This window comes from Choloepus didactylus, chromosome 13 (assembly GCF_015220235.1).
Source record: "Choloepus didactylus isolate mChoDid1 chromosome 13, mChoDid1.pri, whole genome shotgun sequence".
Classification (NCBI taxonomy): domain Eukaryota; kingdom Metazoa; phylum Chordata; class Mammalia; order Pilosa; family Megalonychidae; genus Choloepus; species Choloepus didactylus.
In genome coordinates, this window is record NC_051319.1 from 97653854 (window position 1) to 97677326 (window position 23473).

The window sequence follows — 23473 nt, forward strand, 5'->3', positions numbered from 1 at the left end:
TGGGAGGCCTTTACCTGGTACTACAGACACAAAGATGAATCTCTGTCTAGTGAGGGGATGGAGGTGGGGATTTAAAATTAAAAAAATAATAACTAACTATAACACAAAAGAGCAAGGGCTCTACTAGATGTGTTGTGACCTCTCCATAAGATACGCAATGAAAAAAGTCTCCTATAGAGAGCTCTACAAGCCAGGTCTTGAGGAATCAGTGATAATAATAGCTAATGTTTAGGAGGCATCCACTACAGACCAAGCTGGGCTATCATTTAACAAATGTTATATCATTTCGGGTTCACAACAGTGCTCTGAAATAGCTACTATCATTATCTTCATTTTCTGGAAGAATCTGTCTCCTGCCACTTGCCAGTTGTGCAATCCCAAGAGTTTGTCAGTCTAGGGCCAGACTGAATTGCTTTGGGTATTAGTTATCTATTGCTGCACAACAAATTACCAACAAATTTAGTGGCTTAAAACAACCTGCCTGGATTGTCACACAGCTTCCATGGGTCAGGAAACCGGGCATAGCTTAGCTGGATCCTCCTACACAGGCATCTTACTTTAATTACAGGGTCAGCCAGGGCAGCAGTCATCTGAAGCAGTGAGTCACCAACAAACTTTTTGAGTGGTTGTTGGACTGAAGTTGTCTTCAGTTCTTTGCCATGAGGGCCTCTCCACCTGGCAGCTGGCTTCATCAGAGTCTGCAACAAGAAGACACGAGAGACTGCCAGCAAGACGGAAGTCACTGTCTTTTATAACCTAATCTCAGAAATGATGTCATCAGATTTGCTTCATGCTATTGGTTAGAAGCAAGTCACCAGGTCCAGCCCATTCTCAAGGGGAGGGGGATTACACCAGGATGTATGTACCAGGAGGTGGAGATCATCAGGGGCCATTTTAGAAGACTGCCTACCACACCTGGGAAGATTGAGAAAAGGCCAAGTTCAGTCAACAGGGAACCACCTCTGCCTCTGTAGTGGATCAAATTATATGCCCCAATTTAGACATGTTCTTAATCTCAATCTGCATTCCTGTGGGTGTGAACCCATTGTAAATAGGACCTCTTGAAGATGTTATTTCTAGGTAATGTGTGGCCAACAGAAGCAGAGTGGACCTTAATCTGATAACTAGAGTCCTTTTTAAGCAGAAGAAATTCAGACATACAGAGGGAAAGCCACGGGGAAGAGCTGGAAGCTGGAAGTCAATGGAAACTGGGAGAGAAAGAGAGAGGACATCACCATGTGATGGGGACACCAAGTGTTTTAGTTTGTTAAAGCTGGTGAGATGCAATAAACAAGAAAAACTTGGCTTTTAGAGTGGGGAATTATTAACTTATAAGCTTACAGTTCTTAGGTGGTATCCAACTTAAGGCATCAACATGCGATGCTTTCTCCCTGAGGACCAGCTCCTGGTGAGCTGGGGCTCCTCTGTCAGATAGCAAGGCACATGGTGACGTCTGCTGGTCCTTCTCTCCCAGGTTTCAGTACTTTCAGTGCTTTCAGCTTCTGGCTTCGTTGGCTTGCTTCCTCTCTCACCCTTTCTGGGGCTTCTTTTCTGTCAGTTATGCTCTTATAAAGGACTCCAGTAAACAAATTAAGACCTACCTTGAATGAGGTGGGTAACATCTTAATTGAAATAACCTAATCAAAACATCCCACCTATAATAAGTCTGCACCCAAAGGAATGGATTAAAAGAACATGACATTTTCTGCAGTACACAAAGTTTTAAACCATCACACCAAGGAACCCAAGAATTGCCAACCAGCCAGATTACCACCACCCTGTGGGAGGAAGCAAGCCTTCTAGTCAAAGCCTTGATTTAGACTTCTGGTCTCTGAAACCACAAGCCAATGAATTCCTTTTAAATCAACCCATGGTGTGGTATTTGTCACAGCAGCCTGGAAAACTAAAAACTATTAGTGCTTCCTTCCCTAATTCACAGAGTTTTATATATATATATAATGTGTGTATGCATATATATAAGCCATGTACATATATATGTAAATTTTTTAAAGAATGTAGTTTAAAGGAAGAACAAATGGTTAGCCCTGGTTCTGAAGAGGAAACTAGTCAGTAGGAAAGGGAGATGGCCAGAACCATATTTTAGGATTTCAGGTCCTGAATATTGATTTAAACAGATTGCTCATCTACATCAGTTTCCAAAAGGGCAGCAATGCAGAGGAATGAGGGTCCAAGGATGAAAGCTGAGATGCAAGAGGAATGGGGGCTTGAGAGCGTTGGGGGCTGGAGATGATGGAGGAAAGACCAAGCAATCCAGAGCTGGAAATTCCTTCCAGACCTAATAATCCCGGGAATCATTAGTAACCAAAACAAGACTTCAGAGCATATGTTTTGTGTTGACAGCGGACCCTTAATTAAAATAGCCCCAGTGAAGAACAGCCTGATTAAAAGAAAAGTGGTGCTTAAAGAAGAATTTGACTGTTGATTGACAGGGGTTGGCAGAGGGTGGGTAATTCCCTTCTCTGGCTCCACAGTGGTCCCAGGGAATAAAGAACTGGCATTGACTCAGTGTTCCTGTGAGCCAGGCAATGTTTACTCCCCAAAATCCACCTCTTTTCCGTTTTAGAGATGAGAAAACTAAGCCTGAGAGGTGCAAACATGGCCACGCTGTAAATTAACCTGGGCTGCTTCTGCCTGGCTGTCACTTGCCCACAACTGGGCTCTTGCAATGAATCAGCATGTCTTGGTGTAACAGTAACTTTTAAAATATAAATGAAAACAGTAAACAAGCAGGAAATTGTAAAATGTAACCTTCAAAGCTGGAAATAGGCTATAATGGAAGCTCTTATTCTCACAAAGGAGCAATTTGTAAATGTAAGGTCTGCAAACATAATGTAAATATAAAGTTTGCATCTTTCTCAGGTGTCCCCAAACTCCTGAAGAAAACAGGAAAGCAGGAGATAACAAATTACTGAAGTTCTCCAAACCTGTTACGTGTTAACTAAAATAATTGACTCCCTTTGTCTCTAATGGTTTTAGCCAATTAAAGAATCATGGGGAGATTGCCCCAAACCTCCCAGATAGATGGGTCTTTTCTCTATCACTCTTGGTGCATGTTAATTGGATGATTATCTCTCTTTGTCTCTGAACCTGGTATAAAACTCAATTGGAAAAACACTTCCAGGAGGCAGATTTGGGAAAGTTTCCCGTCTTGCTAGCGGTGTAAATTAAACCATCTTTTTCTCTTCAGCCAGGTTTGGTATGACTTCTATTAGCCACGCCGAGCAATGGACCCATATTTGAGACGTGCCCCTTCTTCATTGGCAGTTATAAAAGCCTTACGTATGCCTGCTCTACGCAATCCTTCTTGGGAAACCAGCACACTTAGGTCCCCTCGGTGTTGCCCAAGGGCACAGCCAGCCTCAATCCATATTTTATTTAAGGTCTAGCAAATCCCAGGACAGGCTCAAGATGCTGTCTGCATTTCTAGGAAATGACCGAGATGTAGGCATCCGGAGCTGAGAACAAGGGGCAACTCTTCAGAGAGACAGCTGAAATCATTTGAGGATTTGATGAAATGAACCACTTCCTGGGAAAATTAGACCCTCTCTGAGGATAAATGAGGTTGTCCCAGGAAACAGATTCACTTTAATAGGGGTTGAGGTGGAGATTTTAGGGGAAGGGCGGAGAATCTGATCCTCCGTGGGACGCTGCTGTCACTTCAGTTTTGTTCTCCCCAGAGACAAACACAAACTCAGAAGATCTGTATCCCACTAGACATCCATCTCTCACCAGCTGCCCTTAAGGCTGGTCTAACTGCCACCTTCCACCCCAAGTCAGGAAACCGAGAAAGAGAGGCACACATTTTGAAGGCTTCCCATGAACACCTTCTGAAGAACTTCCTTTGTTTGTAATAATAAAAGCTAGTGTTGATTGAGTGCTTACTATGTGCAAGGCACTTTACCTATGCTATATCATTTTATTATTTTATTTTATTTTGTTATTATTTATTGTTTTATTATTTTATTTTTGTTTTATTACTTTATTAATAATGATATATTATTACTTCTCACAAGAATCCTATGAGGTGATACTACTATTAGTCCCTCTTAAATTACCTCTTATTGGCTCTTTTATGAGAAAGATCATCCTAAGTGATCAACTTTCATAGGGGGTGTAAAAACCAGGGTTGAAATTTGATTGAGAGACTTATCTGGCTGTCGTTTCTTCCATAGATAGCTGAGTCCATCTGCCTAGCACCCTCTCTAGAAATTTCCTCTCCCCCTAGGATAACTTGACAGCCTCCATGTTACTACACTGTGACTCTTCCACTCCCACGCCAGACCATAGCTGATGGATCAAGGAGAAGTCATCTGACCTAGCAGGGACAACAAATCCCTTCCCTGGGATCTGGGCTTGGGATCAGAGAACGTGCCACTAAGGTTACTCTCTGGTAGCTGAAACTGATGACATTAAAAAATTCATGCTACATCATCATGCCTCCTACCTCAGAAGATCCAGTCTGTAGTAGGAGAGAATAAAGCTGACTATAGAGAAAAGCCAAGAAATGAGGTAGCAACAGTGTTCCAGAACATTGTGTGTCTTAGTTTTGGTTGTTCCTGAGCCCAACTCAGTCACCACCCATCACCCATCCTGAGGCTTGAATTTTTGGCTTCATGTAGCAGTAAGTTCCTCTTTTTACTTACGGTTGTTTGAGTTGGGCTTCTGTCACTTGCAACCAAAAATCCTAATTAACACGTATAGAAGAGGGATTTCCTTTGGCAGCAGATCTAGCCCCCTGAAAGATCAGGTACCCCCAAGGGTTAGAGATGGTATCTAAGGTAACAGCAAGGCCTTAGCTTCTGCATGTCCTGAGCAGGAACCAACCCAAGGTTTAGGACACAGAACCGGAACCACCAGACTCTGCTGACTTGAAGATCAGCCACGGTGGAGGTCAGAAAAGCCAACACTCTCTTCTGGTTAATTCAAGCTATGTGAGAACACCAAAACCCACAAAGTCAGTCAACCTCTCAGACAAAAACCCGGGAAGTTCAATGGGAAAGTCAACCTGTTTTATCCTTGGATTCCGTGATCAACTAGAATGGTCTGATCAATTCAGTTGACAAGTGTGATCTGGTAATAGCTGGCAAGACAGGCTTTAGGGGTCCCCAGCCTGCAGCTGAATCCTAGACCCACCACATGGTTGGTTACAGTGGGGCCTGGGCCTATCTCTCCATGTGTGAAGTGAGATAATGATGATCCTTGATGGGTAGAGCTGATAGGAATAAATCAGCAGGAAGCTGGGAACACAGCACAGGCTCTCAAAGCTTTCCATAGAGTGCCCCCCGTAGATGTTTCTGGAACACAGTCTCCACTATCAAGTGAGACTGTGAAGCGTGGAATAACTTGACCCCCTTGGAAAGTCACAAGCACATGAGCATATTAAAGGCTCTGAGAAGTCCTGCAGCAGATGCCTGTTTTATTTTTGTTTAAACCAGTGTTTCCCAAATTCATTTGATCACCGACTTTTTTTTTCCTTTTCCTATATAACACATATAAACTCTGGCCTAAGGATCTCGTATCCCATCCTAGCAATCTTCCCTGGGGCAAAAACAAATAATTTTCATCAACAAATCTGCTATTCAATTCCCACATGTCCCATCTTATTTTTAGATGCTACACTAACCTGGTTTGTTCCTCATGGGCTCATGTGACTTGCTCTAAATTCATATTTATAAAAAACAGCAAATTACATATCTGCCTTGATTCACCAGGAGGGCAAAATCAAACCATCTCGATCAAGAGCAATTTTTAAATGAGATCACCATGCTAGAAATCTAAACAAACAATCAAACCAAAAATATACATATACATATGTATATATTTGCATTGGTTCCTAAGGAGCTACATGTTTAGAAAAATTAACTTGCAGTAAAATTACCCTTAAGAGAATCTGCGCATTACAGCATACATACCATAAGCTCACAGATGGGGCAGATAGAGACATGGAATGTAAGGACAAAATGATGAGTATCAGCTCTGACTCCTACTGGCTCCGACCTTGGGCTAATCAGGTTCCCTCTCTTACTCTGGGTTGTCTTTTCTGACCCTTGGGAAAAATAATGACAATGCCTCCTTCCCACGGCTCTTGTGATAATCATCTGAGGCTGTGGCTGTGAAGGCATTTTGCCCACAAATTTGTTTTGTGCCGTCTCAAAACGGTATAATACATTTGAGGTTTTGTGAAAAATGTGTGCATGTCACACAGATTGGCAAACTTCCTGGAAAGGGCGAGATAGCAAATATGTAAGGCTCTGCTGGCTGTATGGAATCTTTGCAACAAATTAACTCTGCCTGGCAGTGAAAGCAGCCATAGGTGATATGCAAATGAGTGAGAGTGGCTGTTTTCCAATAAAACTTTATTTATAAAAACAGGCTGCCAGCCAGATTTGGCCTATGAGTTCTAGTTTGTCTATCCCTGTTATAAAAGCCTCATAAGAAAACTTGCCAAAAATAAAAGCTGAAGGGCTGCGTCCATATCCCGAGTCCTGGCCTCTCGCCTCACTCCCCAGACAACATGAGCTTCACCACCCGCTCCACCACCTTCTCCACCAACTACCGATCCCTGGGCTCGGTCCAGTTGCCCAGCCACCGGGTCCGGCCGGCCAGCAGCGCGGCCAGCGTCTATGCGGGCGCCGGGGGCTCGGGCTCCCGGATCTCCGTGTCCCGCTCCTCCAGCTCCCGGGGCGGCTGGGGGTCCGGGGGCCTGGCCGGCGGGGTGGCCGGGGGTCTGGCGGGAATGGGGGGCATCCAGGGCGAGAAGGAGACCATGCAAGCCCTCAACGACCGCCTAGCCTCCTACCTGGACAGGGTGAGGAGCCTGGAGACTGAGAATCGGAGACTAGAGGGCAAAATTCGGGAACACCTGGAGAAGAAGGGACCCCAGGTCAGGGACTGGAGCCACTACTTCAAGATCATCGAGGAACTGAGGGCTCAGATCTTTGAGGTTTCTGTGGACAACGCCCGCATCGTTCTGCAGATTGACAATGCCCGGCTGGCTGCAGATGACTTCAGAGTCAAGTACGAGACGGAGCTGGCCATGCGCCAGTCTGTGGAGAGTGACATCCATGGGCTCCGCAAGGTCATTGATGACACCAACGTCACCCGGCTGCAGCTGGAGACGGAGATCGAGGCTCTCAAAGAGGAGCTGCTCTTCATGAAGAAGAACCATGAGGAGGAAGTAAAGGGCCTACAAGCGCAGATTGCCAGCTCTGGGCTGACCGTGGAGGTGGATGCCCCCAAGTCTCAGGACCTCAGCAAGATCATGGCAGACATCCGAGCCCAGTATGACGAGTTGGCTCAGAAGAACCGAGAGGAGCTGGACAAGTACTGGTCTCAGCAGATTGAAGAGAGCACCACAGTGGTCACCTCTCAGTCCGCTGAGATAGGAGCTGCTGAGATGACACTCACGGAGCTGAGACGTACTGTCCAGTCCTTGGAAATTGACCTGGACTCCATGAGGAATCTGAAAGCCAGCCTGGAGAACAGCCTGCGGGAGGTGGAAGCCCGCTATGCCCTGCAGATGGAGCAGCTCAACGGGGTCCTGCTGCACCTGGAATCGGAGCTGGCACAGACCCGGGCAGAGGGGCAGCGCCAGGCCCAGGAGTACGAGGCCCTGCTGAACATCAAGGTCAAGCTGGAGACTGAGATTGCCACCTATCGCCGCCTGCTAGAAGACGGAGAGGACTTCAGTCTCAGCGACGCCCTGGGCTGCAGCAACTCCATGCAAACCATCCACAAGACCACCACCCGCAGGATCGTGGACGGCAAAGTGGTATCTGAGACCAACGACACCCAAGTTCTGAGGCACTGAGGCAGCAGAAGCAGGGTGCCCTCTGGGGAACCAGTGACCAATAAAAACTTCTGCATCTTCAAAAAAAAAAAAAAAAAAAAAAAAAAAAAAAAAAAAGCTGAAGGGTGCAAGGATGATGAGATTCTGTAACACTCAAACATATATAAACTTCCCTTTAATATGATAACATTCTTTTTACAAGTAAAATTGGCATCTTTACTAAACTAAGCATATTCTTAATAAAATTCCAAGCATTGCCATGGGATTTCTACATGCTGTGATTTGTGGATCCTGGGAACAGCTTTCAATTCCCACTTCCATGGCTTCAAATTCCAACTATGTAGGGGTCCTCGGGACTTTTCCCACATCATAGCCAGGGCTGTTTTTCTGGGAGGCGTGGCCTGTGTGCCATTCCAGAACTGCTGTCTCAGAATAATGCAAGCCGGATTCCCGCTTTTGTTGGCTGTACCTTGATGGTCTCATAAAAAAAGCACACTTTATATGAGTGGCTCTCAACCAGGGGAGATTTTGCCCCAGGGGGTCATTTGCAATGTCTGGAGACACTTTTAGGTGATACAACTGGGTGGGGAGATGCCATTGGCATCTATCAGGTAGATGCCAGGGATGCTGCCAAATGTCCTACAGTGCAGAGGACGGTGCCCTACAACCAAGAATTATCCAGTCTGAAATGTCAATGGTGTGGAGACTAAGAAATTCTGCTCTATATCAATGCACTTGACCTTCAAATCAAATAGCCATTTGTTTACTTATATACCTTTCTGTCTTCCTTTATTAAAGGAGTGGTATTTTACCCAGATGTTAAGTCACTGGGGCTGATGAGAAGCCAGCCTGATTCACAGTCAGCACCACCAGGGAAATACCAGAGGGAATTAGCATGTTTAATACTGATTCATTTTTCAATATTATGAACTTAACTGTGAATTGTACGACATATTTTACCCCCAGGACTTGTCCTGGGTCTGGGTTAGGGTAAGGGGGTGGAAGCTGCAGAAACAACTGAAAATGATTTATTTGAAGGAATGTATGATAACATTTTTTTCCTTCTCTTTCACCTACTTTTACAGAAAATAGAAGTTTAATATTAGTAGTAAGGGATCAAGAGAGGGAAGGGAAGAGTGTGTTCCAAAATATTTTAAAATGTGATACAAAGACTGGTAACAATAGAAATAATAATAATATCATAATTAATGAACATTTATTGAACATACCTTTTGCTCCAAACACTGCACTGTGTGAGGCGCTTTGAATGTCGTCTCCTTCAGCCAGGGAGGTCAACACGGCCGTTATTTAGAAAGTTTACTCACTTGCTCAATATCGTACAGTCCCTCAGTAGCAAGAACAGGGAATAACAGACAGTCTGGCTCCAAACATTAACTCTTAACCCCACTATTGTATATATCCATCTCCACGTGCCTTTATCTACACCCCATGAGCCGCAAAGCTCTTTTTTATAGTCTCTGCAGGGCCCAGGACCAAGCCTCGCTCACAGTCAGACTCGCCGAGCCTCTGACTTCATCGATCGAATTGAATCAAAACCATATTGTGCTTCCCCAGAAGGGGACGTTCTCAGCGGCGGCCACGCGGGGGCGCGCTGGTGCTGGTCGTTCTGCTCACCGCGAATGAGGCTCTCACACGCCAAGAGCGCGCCCCGAGCGGGAAAGGAAACCTCGGGTGGCTGGGGGGTGAGGGGGGTACTTCCGAGGGGAGGACGAACCGCAGCCTCTCTCAACCCATTATTGCATGTTTTCTGCAGTGCAAAGACAAATATTATTCCATCAGGGAGACTGCTGTAACCACTTCTTTAACTAAGTCTCCTCTGTTGAAACCGAGAGCGTTGAACTCAGTAATTGTCCGTTTAAATGGCCTAGGAAATATGTACACCGCAGGCCAGACACTAGGCGGATCACGGACTTCTATCCTTGCTGTCTCTGCGAGCTGGGATGGACACCAAGGGCTGGTCTTAACTGCTAAGGCGTGGAGGGGAAGTTGTTCTGCAGGCCTGCAGATTTCCTCCCAGAAAGCTCTTTCTCCTTCGGAAGGCAAGTCGTCTGCCTACGGTCCCTAGGGCTGCCTGGGGCCAGATCTTCCCTATCTAAGAGACCACGCCCATCTCTAAAGGGACCGCCTATCTTGCATCCTACCCAGGACGCTTGACAGTGAAAGAGGGATCTGCTAGTAATTCTGCCGGGACAACAAGCTTGATCTGGATGTATGGCCATCCCCACCACCACCACCATCACCCCCACCGCACCCAGCCTCCCTTGGCCCAGCAAGCCCCTCCCCCCAACAAAGCTCCGGGGGTCTCATCCCATTTGCAGGGCTGTCACTCACTCAGCAGGCTGAATTCATTACCCTACCCTCTTAACTGGTGTCTCCTCCTTTACTTCCCTCACCTGAGCCAAACAGAGCAGGTCAGTTTGCAGAAAGTCCAGTTCCCTAAATGGTTTGTTAGCTGAATGGTCAATTCATCAAAGGTTAGTTCCTGAATAATTTAATTTGCTCTTGAATATAAAGAATTCTAATGAAGATATTCTTTTTATGAATATGAATATACCACAGACTTTCTCTGCCTCCCAACTCTCATTTCCATCCCACCTTCCTTGCTTTTTTTTTCTCCAAAGCATTTACCGTTATCTTACATATTATATGTCTCACTTATTTATATGTTTATTGTCTATTTGTTCATGGCTATACCTTTAGCACATAGAAATACTCTCTAAAGTCCCCCTCAGTCTGTCCCTTCCCCATTCTGATAGGCTCAGCTTAAGAGTAGATTTTACAATGCACCCCAGACACAATGCGTATTTCCCAGTCTTATCTGCTGGCAAGAATCAACCTGGGGATTCCACTTATATGAATAACTGGAATATGCAAACTCAGAGAGACAGAAAGTGGAGTACAGGTTATCAGGGGCAGGGAGCAGGTAGGGGAATGCAGAGTTAATTATGGGTGTAGGTTTCTGTTTGGGGTGATGAGAGGGTCCAGTAATGGATGATGGTGAAGGTAGCACAATATTGTGAATGTGATTAACCCCACTGAATGGTATGCCTGGGAGGGGTTAAGATAGGAAAATATGTTTCCATAATTTTTTTAAAAAAAGAGCAACTAAAGAGACAATGACAAATGCAGTGGATGATCCAGGATCTACTAATGGAGAAAAGGCTCAAAGGGACATTATTGGGCCAAATGAAAACTTGAGAATATGGAGTGTAAGCTTTATATTCATGTTAAATTTCTTGAAATTGGTAACATTAGTTAAGGTACTTACATAAGTGAATATCCTTGTTCTTAGGAAATGTACATGGAAGTATTATGTGTTCAAGGAGCACGACATATACAACAGATGAATGGATAGGTGGACAAATGGACAGATGAATGGATGGATTGATGGAAGAATGGATAAATAGATGAAATGATATGGCAAATGTGTCAAATGTTAAAATTGGTGGATCTGGGTATCTGGGTGGAGTATATATTCTCTGAATGGGTCTTGTACTATTTTTGCAACTATCTTATAGGTTTGAAATTATTTCAAAATAAAAAGCTAAAAAAAAAAAAAAAAGGATCAGCCTAGGGTTCTTACTCAAACTTAAGTTCCCAAGCTGTTCTGGGATAGTCAGATTCTATAGGGTTGGAGGAAGGCTGGGGGCTCTGCTTAAACAGGCTGTCTCTGCACTTCTCAATCTGGCAAGTGTAAAAAACCTCACCCCCTGGCAACAGCCTCCTGCCTCCAGGTCCATCCCCACCAACCCCCTGACCCTGCAACCTCATCGGACAGCCCCTCACCATTCAGCCCTGATCCTCCAACCCCATATCCCCCAGCCCTGCCCTCTTGTCATTCCTCTACTCAAGATGCCAAAGCGATCTTTTAAAGCAGAAATCCCTCCCTATCACTTCCCTACTTTAACCATTAAGTGTCCTCCTAGGCCTGGTCAGGTGAAGCTGTGAGACTCGCGGTTATGGGTACAACTGCTCAACTTACCTCGGGAGTTAAAGCGCTAAGCTCTGGGGACTGAGGCAAGTGGGTTAGACTCTAAATCTCAGTAAACTGTAGATAAGAGTATTTACTCATAAGAGTATCACAGGGTTTCTCAATTGCAGCACTGTTGGCATTTTGGGCATTTTGGGCTGGTGTGTCCCCCCACACACACACATACAAGTTGTGCCAACCAAAAATGTCTCTAGACATTGCCAGATGGACCCTGGAGACAAAATCAGCCCTTCCCAACCCCGTTGAGAACCAATGGATTTTTATAAGGGTTAAATGAGAAAGCTTATAGAAAGCACCTAGCCCAGTGCCTGGCACATAGAAATTCCACTTTGAGAGTATTCGGATTGACCTCTAAGCTGTCACGCTAGTTTCCCTCTTGCCACTTTCTCATCTTCATCCAGAGTGCCCCGAATACATTCTCTTCTCCATTTGAAATTGGGTTTATTCCTTTTTTAGCATTTATCCCGCTGTATTATAGTTGTCTTTCCTTTCCATTGCTTCCCTATCAAGACTGTGGGAAACTTGAGGGTAGAGGTTGTGTTTCATTCTTCTCTGTGGCCCTGGTATCTAACACAGAGTTAAAAATAATAATTGTTAGTATTGTTACACTAACACTAATGATTTATTGAGTCCTTATAATGTGCCTGGCCCTGTACTAAGTATGTTGCCTGCATCACCTGAGACACTCCTATGAGATTCGTACCATTTATTATTCCTATTTTACAGATAAGGACTCTGAGACTCAGAGAGGTTGAGTAACTTGTCCAGAGTCACACAGCTAGTAAGTGGCAGAGCCAGGACTCAACCCAGATCTTCCTTGCTACTAGAGCCCATATTCTAAACCAGAGGTCAGCAAACGTTTTCCATACAGGGCCAAATTGTAAATATTTTTGGCTGTTTTCAGGCCATACAGTCTATTGCCCTTGCCCCAACTCTGCAATAGAAGTCCAAAAGCAGCCATAACTATTCGTAAATGAGTGAACATGGCTGGTGCCAATGAAACTTCATACAGAAACTGAAGTTTTAGTTTCATATCATGTTCATGTGTCCCAAAATAATATTCTTCTTTTGATTTTCTTCCAACCATTTAAAAATGTAAACACCATTCTTAGCTCAGGGATCATACAAAAACAGGTGGTGGGCCAGATCTGTATTTTGCCAGCCCCTACTTCAAACCAATGCCCTCTACTTCCAGAAGGAAATGATTGTCAGCCATGAAGACCATAAACACTGGAAATCCAGGCGCCTGCTCCAGTGGCATCACAAGGAGTCTCAGCGTTGTCCTTGGCTAGTAAGTGGAGAGTATTGGTGCATATCACATGGACAAAGTCATACAGGTGATGAGGTCAGCAGAAATAACAAAGTAGGGAATTCCAAAAATCAGTCCCTTCACAAAAGTAGAAAATGAAGTGACAAAACCTACCAGAATCAACTTTATTGGAATTCTGAAAATGAATCAAAAGTTTGCAGCAATGATGCAAAGGAGAGGCTAAACTTGCTTATAATTGTGCCTAAGAGTCTCCTCCTGAATGCCTCTTTGTTGCTCAGATGTGGCCCTCTCTCTCTCTAGATAAGCCAACTCAGCAGATGAACTCACTGCCCTACCCCCACGTGGGATCTGACTCCCAGGGGTGTAAATCTCCCTGGCAACCCAGGATATGACTCCCAGGGATGAATCTGGACCCGGCATCGTGGGATTGAGACTATCTTCTTGACCAAAAGGGGGAAGCAGAATGAAACAAAATAAGGTTCCGGTGGCTGAGAGATTTCAAATGGAGTCGAGAGGTCACTCTGATGGGCATTCTTATGCACTATATAGAAATCCCTTTCTAGGTTTCAGTGTATTGGAATAACTAGAAGTAAATACCTGAAACCGTCAAACTTCAACCAAGTGGCCTTGACTCTTGAAGACGATTGTATAACAGTGTAGCTTACAAGGGGTAACAGTGTGATTGTGAAAACCTTATGGATCACACTCCCTTTATCCAGTGTATGGACAGATGAGTGGAAAAGTGGGGACAGGGACTAAATGAAGATTGGGGTGGGATGAGGGAGATGATTTGGGAGTTCTTTTTTACTTTTCTTTTTTATTCTTATTTTTATTCTTTCTGGTGTAAAGCAAATGTTCAAAAATGGATTGGGGTGATGAAGGCACAACTATATGATGGTACTGTGAACAGTTGATTGTACACCATGGATGACTGTATGGTATGTGAATATATCTCAATAAAACTGAATTTAAAGAAAAAAACTTTGCAGCAACAAGGTGAACAATTAGTCAAGGGAGGAAGAAAAAGCTGCATCTCGGAAAGAGAGCTTTGGGGCATTTTAACTTACCCTGGCCCCATACCACATTTGCCATCTCAAATGCAGCCTTGAAGTCAACAGCTTGCATTCCCTATGCAGGCTCCCAGTATGGAGCATAGTCAACTTTTTACTCAGAGAACTGTGGTTGTCTGTTTTGACCAGTACGGTGGCTCCCTAAAGTACCAGCTCAAAGGGCTTGCCTTTATTTTACCTAATGTGAAACTCTCCCAGGTCTGAGACAGCTACCCAGAGGGTCATTTGTCAAAAAAATTTATAGGTAAATGTTAACTGCTGCCACCTGGTGCAAACAGTAGACTAACCGAAAAGCTTGAGAGGAAAGTCTGGGAATGAGACGCTTTGGGGAATAAGATATCTGAAAAGCTCCCACACGTTCCTGGGAAGCTAGAAGGCTATGCACCTGTCCAGGGAGGGGTGCATGCTCAGAAAAGGCCTGAAAAAACTCAAAACTCTCACCTCTCGCTGATCTTCAGCTTCTGCATAGGCAGTAAGTAGGCACTAAGGCAGAGATGTAAACTTCCTGGATGATTATTGCAGATATGTCCATCACACACACAGAGTCCATCTGCAAAGATAGAAGATCTTTTTCTTTGTGGTTCTAGGTGTTTAAGGAAATCTCTGTTGAGTCAGTAGTTGACCACTTAGTTAACAGAACAGAGATTTCAGTGGTCACACACAACAAAGAAAAGAGACTTTACAAAATTAGTTCAGAAAAGCCATCCAACAAATAAACAACAACTACTACAAGTAGCAACAACAAACCCAGGGGGGAGGAGAATCTTATCTCTAGAGTTGTTCCATCATAGTATTCAAAGTGTCCAATTTTAACAAAAAATTATGGGCATGAATAAAAACAAAAAACAAAACAAAAAAACAAGAAAGTATGGCCCATTGACAGGGAAAGAAAAAAAAAAGAAAGTAAAAGAAGCTGTCTCTGAGGAAGCCCAATTGTTAAACTTCATACACAAAAACTTTAAATCAACTTTCTTAAATATGCACAAAGAACTAAAGGAAATTATGAACAAATGACTAAAAGAAACTAAGAGAATTATGTCACATCAAATATATCATTAAAGAGATATAAATTATGAAAAAGGAAACAGAAACTCTGGAGATGAAAATACAATAACTGAAGTGAAAAATTCACTAGAGAGATTCAACAGCAGACTTGAGCAGGCAGAAGAATGAGAAAATGTTAAAAGATAGGTCAATTTAAATTATCCTGTCTGCAGATAGAAAGAAATAAGGAAAAAAGAATGAGGGAAAAAGAACAGTGTCTAAGAGACCTACAGCACAACTTCAAATGTACCAACATAGGTACAATGGGACTCTGAAAAGGAAAGGAGAGATAGAAAGGGGAAGAAATAATATTTGAAAAAATTATGGCAGAAAAATTCCCAAATTTGATAAAAGACTTGAATCTATGTATCCAAAAAGTTGAACAAACCTCAAGTAGGATAAACTCAAAGAGATCCAAACCAAGACATATTATAATCAAACTTTAAAAAGGCAAAGACAAAGAGAAAACCCTGAAATTATCAAGAATGAAGTGACTCATCACATAAAAGAGATCCTCAATAAGATTAATAGCTAATTTCTCATAAGAAACTACTGAGACCAAAAGGCAGAGAGATGACATATTCAAAGATCTGAAAGAAAAAACTATCAACCAAGAATACTACATCCAGCAGAACTATCCAAAAATAGGGACAAATTAATACATTCCAAGACAAACAAAAACTGAGAGAATTCTTTGCTAGTAGACCTGCCCTACAAGAAATACTAAAGGAAATACTGCTGTCTGAAATGAAAGAGCACTAGACAATAACTTGAATCCACATGAAGAATTACAGAACACTGGTACAGACAGCTACATAGGTTGTCTTTAGTGCATTTTGAGTTTATATCTCCTCTTTTTCCCCTACATGATTTAAAATACAGCTATTTAAAACAATAATTATGAATTTATGTTGATGTAAAAACAATGTATAAAGATGTTATTTTTGACAATAACAACTTAAAGAGGGACAGAGCTGTAAAAGAGCAGAGTTTCTATATACTATTGAAACTAACTTGGTATTAATTCTATGTTGTTATAAATTAAGATATTGATTATAAACACCCCAAGAGCAAACACCAAAAAAAAAAAAAAACACTAAAAATAATTAATCAAGAATTGAGAAGGGAATCAAAATGCTACTCCAGAAAATATCTATATAACAAAAAAAGTCAGCAACGGAGGAATTTAAAAAAAAAACTGAGATATATAGAAAACAAATGGCAAAATAGCGGAAATAATCCCTTCTTTTTTAGTAATTACATTAAATGTAAATATATTAAATTCTCCAGTTAAAAGGCACAGTTTGGGAGAGTGGATAAAAATAACAAACAGAAACAAAATAAACAAACAAAAAACAGGATCCAACTATGCACTGTCTAAAGAAAGTCACTTTACATCCAAATACACAAATAGGTTGAAAGTGATGGAATATAAAAAGATATTTCATAAAAACAATATCCAAAAGAGAACTGCAGTTGCTATACTAATATCATTCTTAAATAGACTTTAAGGAAAAAATTGTTATAAGAGACAAAGAACATTATATGATGGTAAAATAGTCAATGAATCAGGAAGATATAACAATTACAAACATACATTTATCTAACAACAGATGCCCAAAATATATGACACAAAAACTAACAGACTTGAAGGGAGAAATAGACAGTTTAAAAGTAATAGTTGGAGACTTCATGTACCCACTTTCAATAATGAATAGAAGACCTGGACAAAAGATAAACAAATAAATGGAAGACTAGAACACTATAAAGGAACTGGACCCAAGAGTCATCAATAGAACACTCCACCCAATAACAAAATACACATTCTTCTCAAGTGCATGTGAAACATTCTCTAGGATAGACCATATACTAGTCCACAAAAAACAAGTCTTAACAAATTTAAAAAGATTGAAATCATACAAAGTACCTTCTCTAAGCACAACAAAATGAAGATAGAAATTAATAACTGAAGGAAAACTGGAAAATTCACAAATATGTGGAAATTAAACAATACTCTAAATAACCAATGGGTCAAGAAATAGCAAAGAAAATTAGAAAATGCTTAGAGATGAAAGAAAAAGAAAGCACAACATACCAAAACACAGGCAGTAAAAGCACTGCTCAGAGGGAAATTTATAGAAGTTGATCCCAAATCAATAAACTAACTTTAAACCTTAAGAAACTAGAAAACAGGAACAAGCTAAAAACACAATGCTAGCAGAAGGAAGGAGATAAAAAGAATAGAGAGGAGATAAATGAAATAGAGAATTAAAATAATAGAAACAGCAAAACCAAGAGTTGGTTCTTAAGATCAACAAAATTGACAAACCTTTATCTAGACTGAAAAAAAAAGAGAGAAAAGATTCAAATTACTAAAATTAGGCATCAAAATGGGGACATTATTAATGATATTACAGATATAAAAAGGATTTTAAAAGAACATTATGAACAAGTGTATGTCATAAAATTAGATAACTAGATGAAATGGACAAATTCCTAGAAACACACAAACTACCAAAACTGACTCAGGAAGAAATAGGAAATCTGAACACACCTATAACAAGGAAAGAGATTAAATCAGTAATCGAAAAACTCCCAAAGAAAAGCCCAGGACCAGATGGTTTCACTGGTGTAGTCTACAAACATTTAAGAGAGAATGAACACCAATCCTTCTCAAACTCTTCCAAAAATTTGAAAAAGAGGGAACACTTCTTAATTCATTCTATAAAGCCAGAATTACCCTGATACCAAAGCCAGATGACAACATCACAAGAAACAAAAGCCACATACCATACCAATATCCTTTATGAATATTGATGCAAAACCCTCAACAAAATACTAGCAAACTGAATCCAGCAGCATATTAAAAAGATTATATAACATGACCAAGTGAGCTTTACCTCAAGAAAATGCAGGGGTGGTTCAACTTATGAAAACGAATCCATGTAATATGCCATATAATAGAATGAAGGGGGAAAAACGTGATCATCTCAGTTGATGCAACAAAAAAGAAAACTTTGACAAAATCCAATATCCTTTAATTATAAAAATAATCACATCATTGGATGGAGAATATCTTCTTGACCAAAAGGGGGATGTGAAAGGAAATTAAATAAGCTATAGTGGCAGAGAGATTCCAAAAGGAGACAACCCTTTTTAGGTTCTAGTGAATTGGAGTAGCTAGCAGTAAATACCTGAAACTATTAAACTACAACCCAGAACCCATGAATCTTGAAGATGATTGTATAAAAATGTAGCTCATGAGGGGTGACAATGTGATTGGGAAAGCCATATGGACCACACTCCCCTTTGTCCAGTGTATGGATGGATGAGTAGAAAAATGGGGGAAGGAAAGAAAAACAAACAAACAAACAAAGGCACCCAGTGTTCTTTTTTACTTTAATTGCTCTTTTTCACTTTAATTATTATTCGTGTTATTTTTGTGTGTGTGGTAATGAAGGTATTTTTGTGTGTGTGGTAATGAAGGTGTCAAGGATTGATTTTGGTGATGACTGCACAACTATGTAATGCTACTGTGAACAATCAAATGTACGATTTGTTTTGTATGACTGCATGGTATGTGAATGTATCTCAATAAAATGAATAAAAAAAAATAATCAACAAACCTGGAAAAGAAGGAAACTTCCTCAATTTCATAAAGGGAACCTATGAAGAACCCACATCTAACATTATACTTAATCATGAAAGAGTGAAAGCTTTCCCCTCAGGAAAATGACAAAGATGTTTGCTCTCACCACTTTTATTCAGCATTTTTCTGGAGGTTCTAGCTGGAACAATTAGGCAAGAAAATTTAAATAAAAAGCATCCCAAACTAGAAATGAAGAAACAAATGATGTATACTGAAAGATAACATGATCTTATATATAGAAAGTCCTAAAGAATTCACAAACAAACAAACAAAAAAAACTATAGGGTAATGAATTCAGCAAGGTTTCAGGATACAAATATGAAAATCAGTTGTATTCTATACACTCCAATTAATATGAAAATTAAATCAAGGAAACAATTTTATTCACAATAGCATCAAAAAATTAAAACACTCCAGAGTAAATGTAACCAAGGAGGTAAAAGACTTGCACAATGAAAACTTCAAAACATTACTGAAAGAAATTAAAGAAGACTTAAATAAATCAAAAGATAACCCATGATCATGGATTGGAATACTTGATATTGTTAAAATAGCAATAGTCCTCAAGTTGATCTCTAGATTCCATGCAATCCCTTTCAAAATGCCAACTGTGTTTTTGCAGAAATGAACAAGTGATCCTAAAATTCACGTAGAATTGCAAGGGATCCTCAAGAGTCAAAACAATTTTGAAAAATGACAAAGTTCTTCCTGATTTCAAACTTACTACAAAGTAACAGATCAAAATCCATGTGGTGCTGACATGATAGACATATATTTCAATAGAATAGATGTAAGAGTCCAGAAATAAACTCATAGATCTCTGATCAATTGATTTTTGAGAAATGTGCCAAGACCTTACAATGGGGAAATAATTGTCTTTTCAACAAATGGTGCTGGGAAAACTGGATATCCACACACAAAAGAATGAATTTGGACCACAAAATTCTTAGAAGAAAACACAGGGGAGGTGGGGCAAGATGGCGGACTGGTGAGCTGTATGTTTTAGTTACTTCTCTAGGAAAGTAGGTAGAAAGCCAGGAACTGCGTGGACTGCACACCACAGAGCAATCTGATTTTGGGCATACTTCATACAACACCCATGAAAATGTGGAACTGCTGAGATCAGCGAAATCTGTAAGTTTCTGTGGCCAAAGGACCCATACCCCTCCTTGCCAGGCTCAGTCCCGTGGGAGGAGGGGCTGTCAGCTCCGGGAAGGAGAAGGGAGAACTGCAGTGGCAGCCATTAATGGAAACTCATTCTACTGATCCAAACTCCAACCATAGATAGACTGAGACCACACACCAGAGAATCTGAGAGCAGCCAGCCCAGCAGAGAGGAGACAGGCATAGAAAAAAAACAGCACAAAAAACTCCATAATAAAAGTGGAGGATTTTTGGAGTTCTGGTGAACATAGAAAGTGGAAGGGCAGAGCTCAGGCCCTGAGGCTCATATGCAAATCCCAAAGAAAAGCTCATCTCTCTGCCCTGTGGACCTTTCCTTAACGGCCCTAATTGTTTGTCTCTTAGCATTTCAATAATCCATTAGATGTGTGAGGAGGGCCCCCCTTTTTTTTTTTAATCCTTTTTTCTTTTTCTAAAACAATTACTCTAAGAAGCCCAATACAGAAAGCTTCAAAGACTTGCAATTTGGGCAGGTCAAGACAAGAGCAGAACTAAGAAAGCTCTGAAACAAAAGGCAATAATCCAGTGGTTGAGAAAATTCACTAACCACCACAACTTCCCAAGAAAAGGGGCGTGTCTGCTCACAGCCATCATCCTGGTGGACAAGAAACACTCCTGCCCATCACCAGCCCCATAGCCCAGAGCTGCCCCAGACAACCCAGTGTGACGGAAGTGCTTCAAATAACAGGCACACACCACAAAACTGGGCATGGACATTAGCCTTCCCTGCAACCTCAGCTGATTGTCCCAGAGTTGGGAAGGTGGAGCAGTGTGAATTAACAAAGCCCCATTCAGCCATCATTTCAGCAGACTGGGAGCCTCCCTACACAGCCCAGCAGCCCAGAACCACTCTGGGGGGACAGCACTCACCTGTGACATAGCACAGTCATCCCTCAACAGAGGACCAGGGGGTGCACAGCCTGGAAGAGGGACCCACTTGCAAGTCTCAGGAGCCATACGCCAATACCAAGAAATTGTGGGTCAGTGGCAGAGACAAACTGTGGCAGGACTGAACTGAAGGATTAGACTATTGCAGCAGCTTTAAAACTCCAGGATCACTGGGGAGATTTGATTGTTAGAGCCACTCCCCCTCCCTGACTGCCCAGAAACACGCCCCATATACAAGGGGGGCAACACCAACTACACACGCAAGCTTGGTACACCAATTGGACCCCACAAGACTCACTCCCCCACTCACCACAAAGGCAAAGCAGGGGAGAACTGGCTTGTGGAGAACAGGTGGCTCGTGGACGCCACCTGCTGGTTAGTTAGAGAAAGTGTACTCCACGAAGCTGTAGATCTGACAAATTAGAGATAAGGACTTCAATTGGTCTACAAATCCTAAAAGAACCCTATCAAGTTCAGCAAATGCCAAGAGGCCAAAAACAACAGAAAATTCTAAAGCATTTGAAAAAAAAAAGACGATATGGATAACCCAAGCCCAAGCACCCAAATCAAAAGATCAGAAGAGGGGCAGGCAAGATGGCAGCATAGAGAGGAGTGGAAGCTAAGCAGTCCCCCTGGAACAACTACAAAAAACCAGAAACAACTAGTACATAATCCAGAATAACTGCGGGGGGACAAACGAGACCATCCACTCATCATACACCAACCTGAATTGGGAGGAATGCCCGAGAACACAGCATAAAATCTGTAAGTAAAACCTGCGGATCCAAGTCGTGAGACCCCCTCCCCCATAGCCCGAGCTGCAGAGCCGCGTGGAGCCAGAGAGAAGCTCTCTCCCAGCAAGCGAATACAGCTCAGCTGAGCTCCAACTGGGGTTTTAAGTAGCGAGTGTGAACTGCTCACTACAGGTACGCATCCCCAAAAAACAGACAGAGGCTTTGGGTGACGACTGACCTGGGAGAGCCAGAGGGTCACCTTGACTGGGTCTGAAGGGGACTATCTGTTTCTTTTTCGGCTCAGTGGAGAAAGCCCCAGTCATATTCAGTTTCCAGGGCTGTGACTCAGGGAAGGGCGGAGACACCACAAGCAGAGAGTGAGACCATTGAAATGCTAATGACCTCCACCTGGGGGCTCTGTCTTCTCTAGGAGGAAAGGGGTGGGGCCCTTTCCATTCAGAACCACACCCCAGAGCCTGGGGGAACACGGCCATACCTCCTCACACCAGTCAAGAATTATAGGCTAACAGGCGTCACCTGCTGGGCAGAAAAGCACAGTGACCCGAGGCATCAAAGGGTGGAACAATTTTCTAAGACACACCCACAGGGAAACCAGATACTGAATATTTCTTCCCTCTGTTCTGGTCTGGGAAAACCTGATTTGGATAAACAAGGAAACCATGACTAGACAACAGAAAATTACAACCTACACTAAGAAAAACAAAGTTATGGCCCAGTCAAAGGAACAAACGTACACTTCAACTGAGATACAGGAATTTAAACAACTAATGCTAAATCAATTCAAAAAGTTTAGAGAAGATATTGCAAAAGAGATAGAGGCTGTAAAGGAAGCACTGGACATGTATACGGCAGAAATCAAAAGTTCAAAAAACCTACTGGTAGAATCTATGGAAATGAAAGGCACAACACAAGAGATGAAAGACACAATGGAAACATACAACAACAGATCTCAAGAGGCAGAAGAAAACACTCAGGAACTGGAGAACAAAACACCTGAAAGCCTACACACAAAGGAGCAGATGGAGAAAAGAATGAAAAAATATGAGCAACGTCTCCGGGAACTCAAAGATGAAATAAAGTACAATAATGTATGTATCATTGGTGTCCCAGAAGGAGAAGAGAGGGGAAAGGGGGCAGAAGCAATAATAGAGGAAATAATTCATGAAAATTTCCCATCTCTTAAGAAAGACATAAAATTACAGATCCAAGAAGCGCAGCATACTCCAAACAGAAGAGATATGAATAGGCCTACGCCAAGACACTTAATAATCAGATTATCAAATGTCAAAGACAAAGAGAGAATCCTGAAAGCAGCAAGAGAAAAGCAATCCATTACATACAAAGGAAGCTTAATAAGACTATGTGCGGATCTCTCAGTAGAAACCATGGAGGCAAGAAGGAAGTGGTGTGATATGTTTAAGATACTGAAAGAGAAAAACCACCAACCAAGAATCCTGTATCCAGCAAAGCTGTCCTTCAAATATGAGGGAGAGCTCAAAATATTTTCTGACAAACAGACAATGAGAGACTTTGTGAACAAGATACCTGCCCTACAGGAAATACTAAAGGGAGCACTACAGGGTGATAGAAGACAGGAGTGTGTGGTTTGGAACACAATTTTGGGAGATGGTAGCACAACAATGTAAGTACACTGAACAAAGGTAACTATGAATACGGTTGAGAGAGGAAGGTGCGGAGCATGTGAGACACCACAAGAAAGGAGGAAAGATAATGACTGGGACTGTGTAACTTGGTGAAATCTAGAGTATTCAACAATTGTGATAAAATGTACA

The 23473-nt window shown here is 42.0% G+C and overlaps 1 protein-coding gene across 1 annotated transcript; it reads left to right on the top strand.

The window, feature by feature from the left end:
- Nucleotides 1-6492: 6492 nt before the first annotated feature.
- Nucleotides 6493-7882, top strand: LOC119508043 (keratin, type I cytoskeletal 18). Its single transcript, XM_037801472.1, has one exon. The coding sequence runs from the start codon at nt 6536-6538 to the stop codon at nt 7829-7831; it is 1296 nt and encodes a 431-aa protein (XP_037657400.1). The 5' UTR covers nt 6493-6535; the 3' UTR covers nt 7832-7882.
- The last annotated feature ends 15591 nt before the right edge of the window (nt 7883-23473 follow it).

What these genes read in the sequence shown, in the direction of transcription:
- LOC119508043 (XM_037801472.1), top strand. Translation starts at nt 6,536, where the DNA reads ATGAGCTTCACCACCCGCTCCACCACCTTCTCCACCAACTACCGATCC.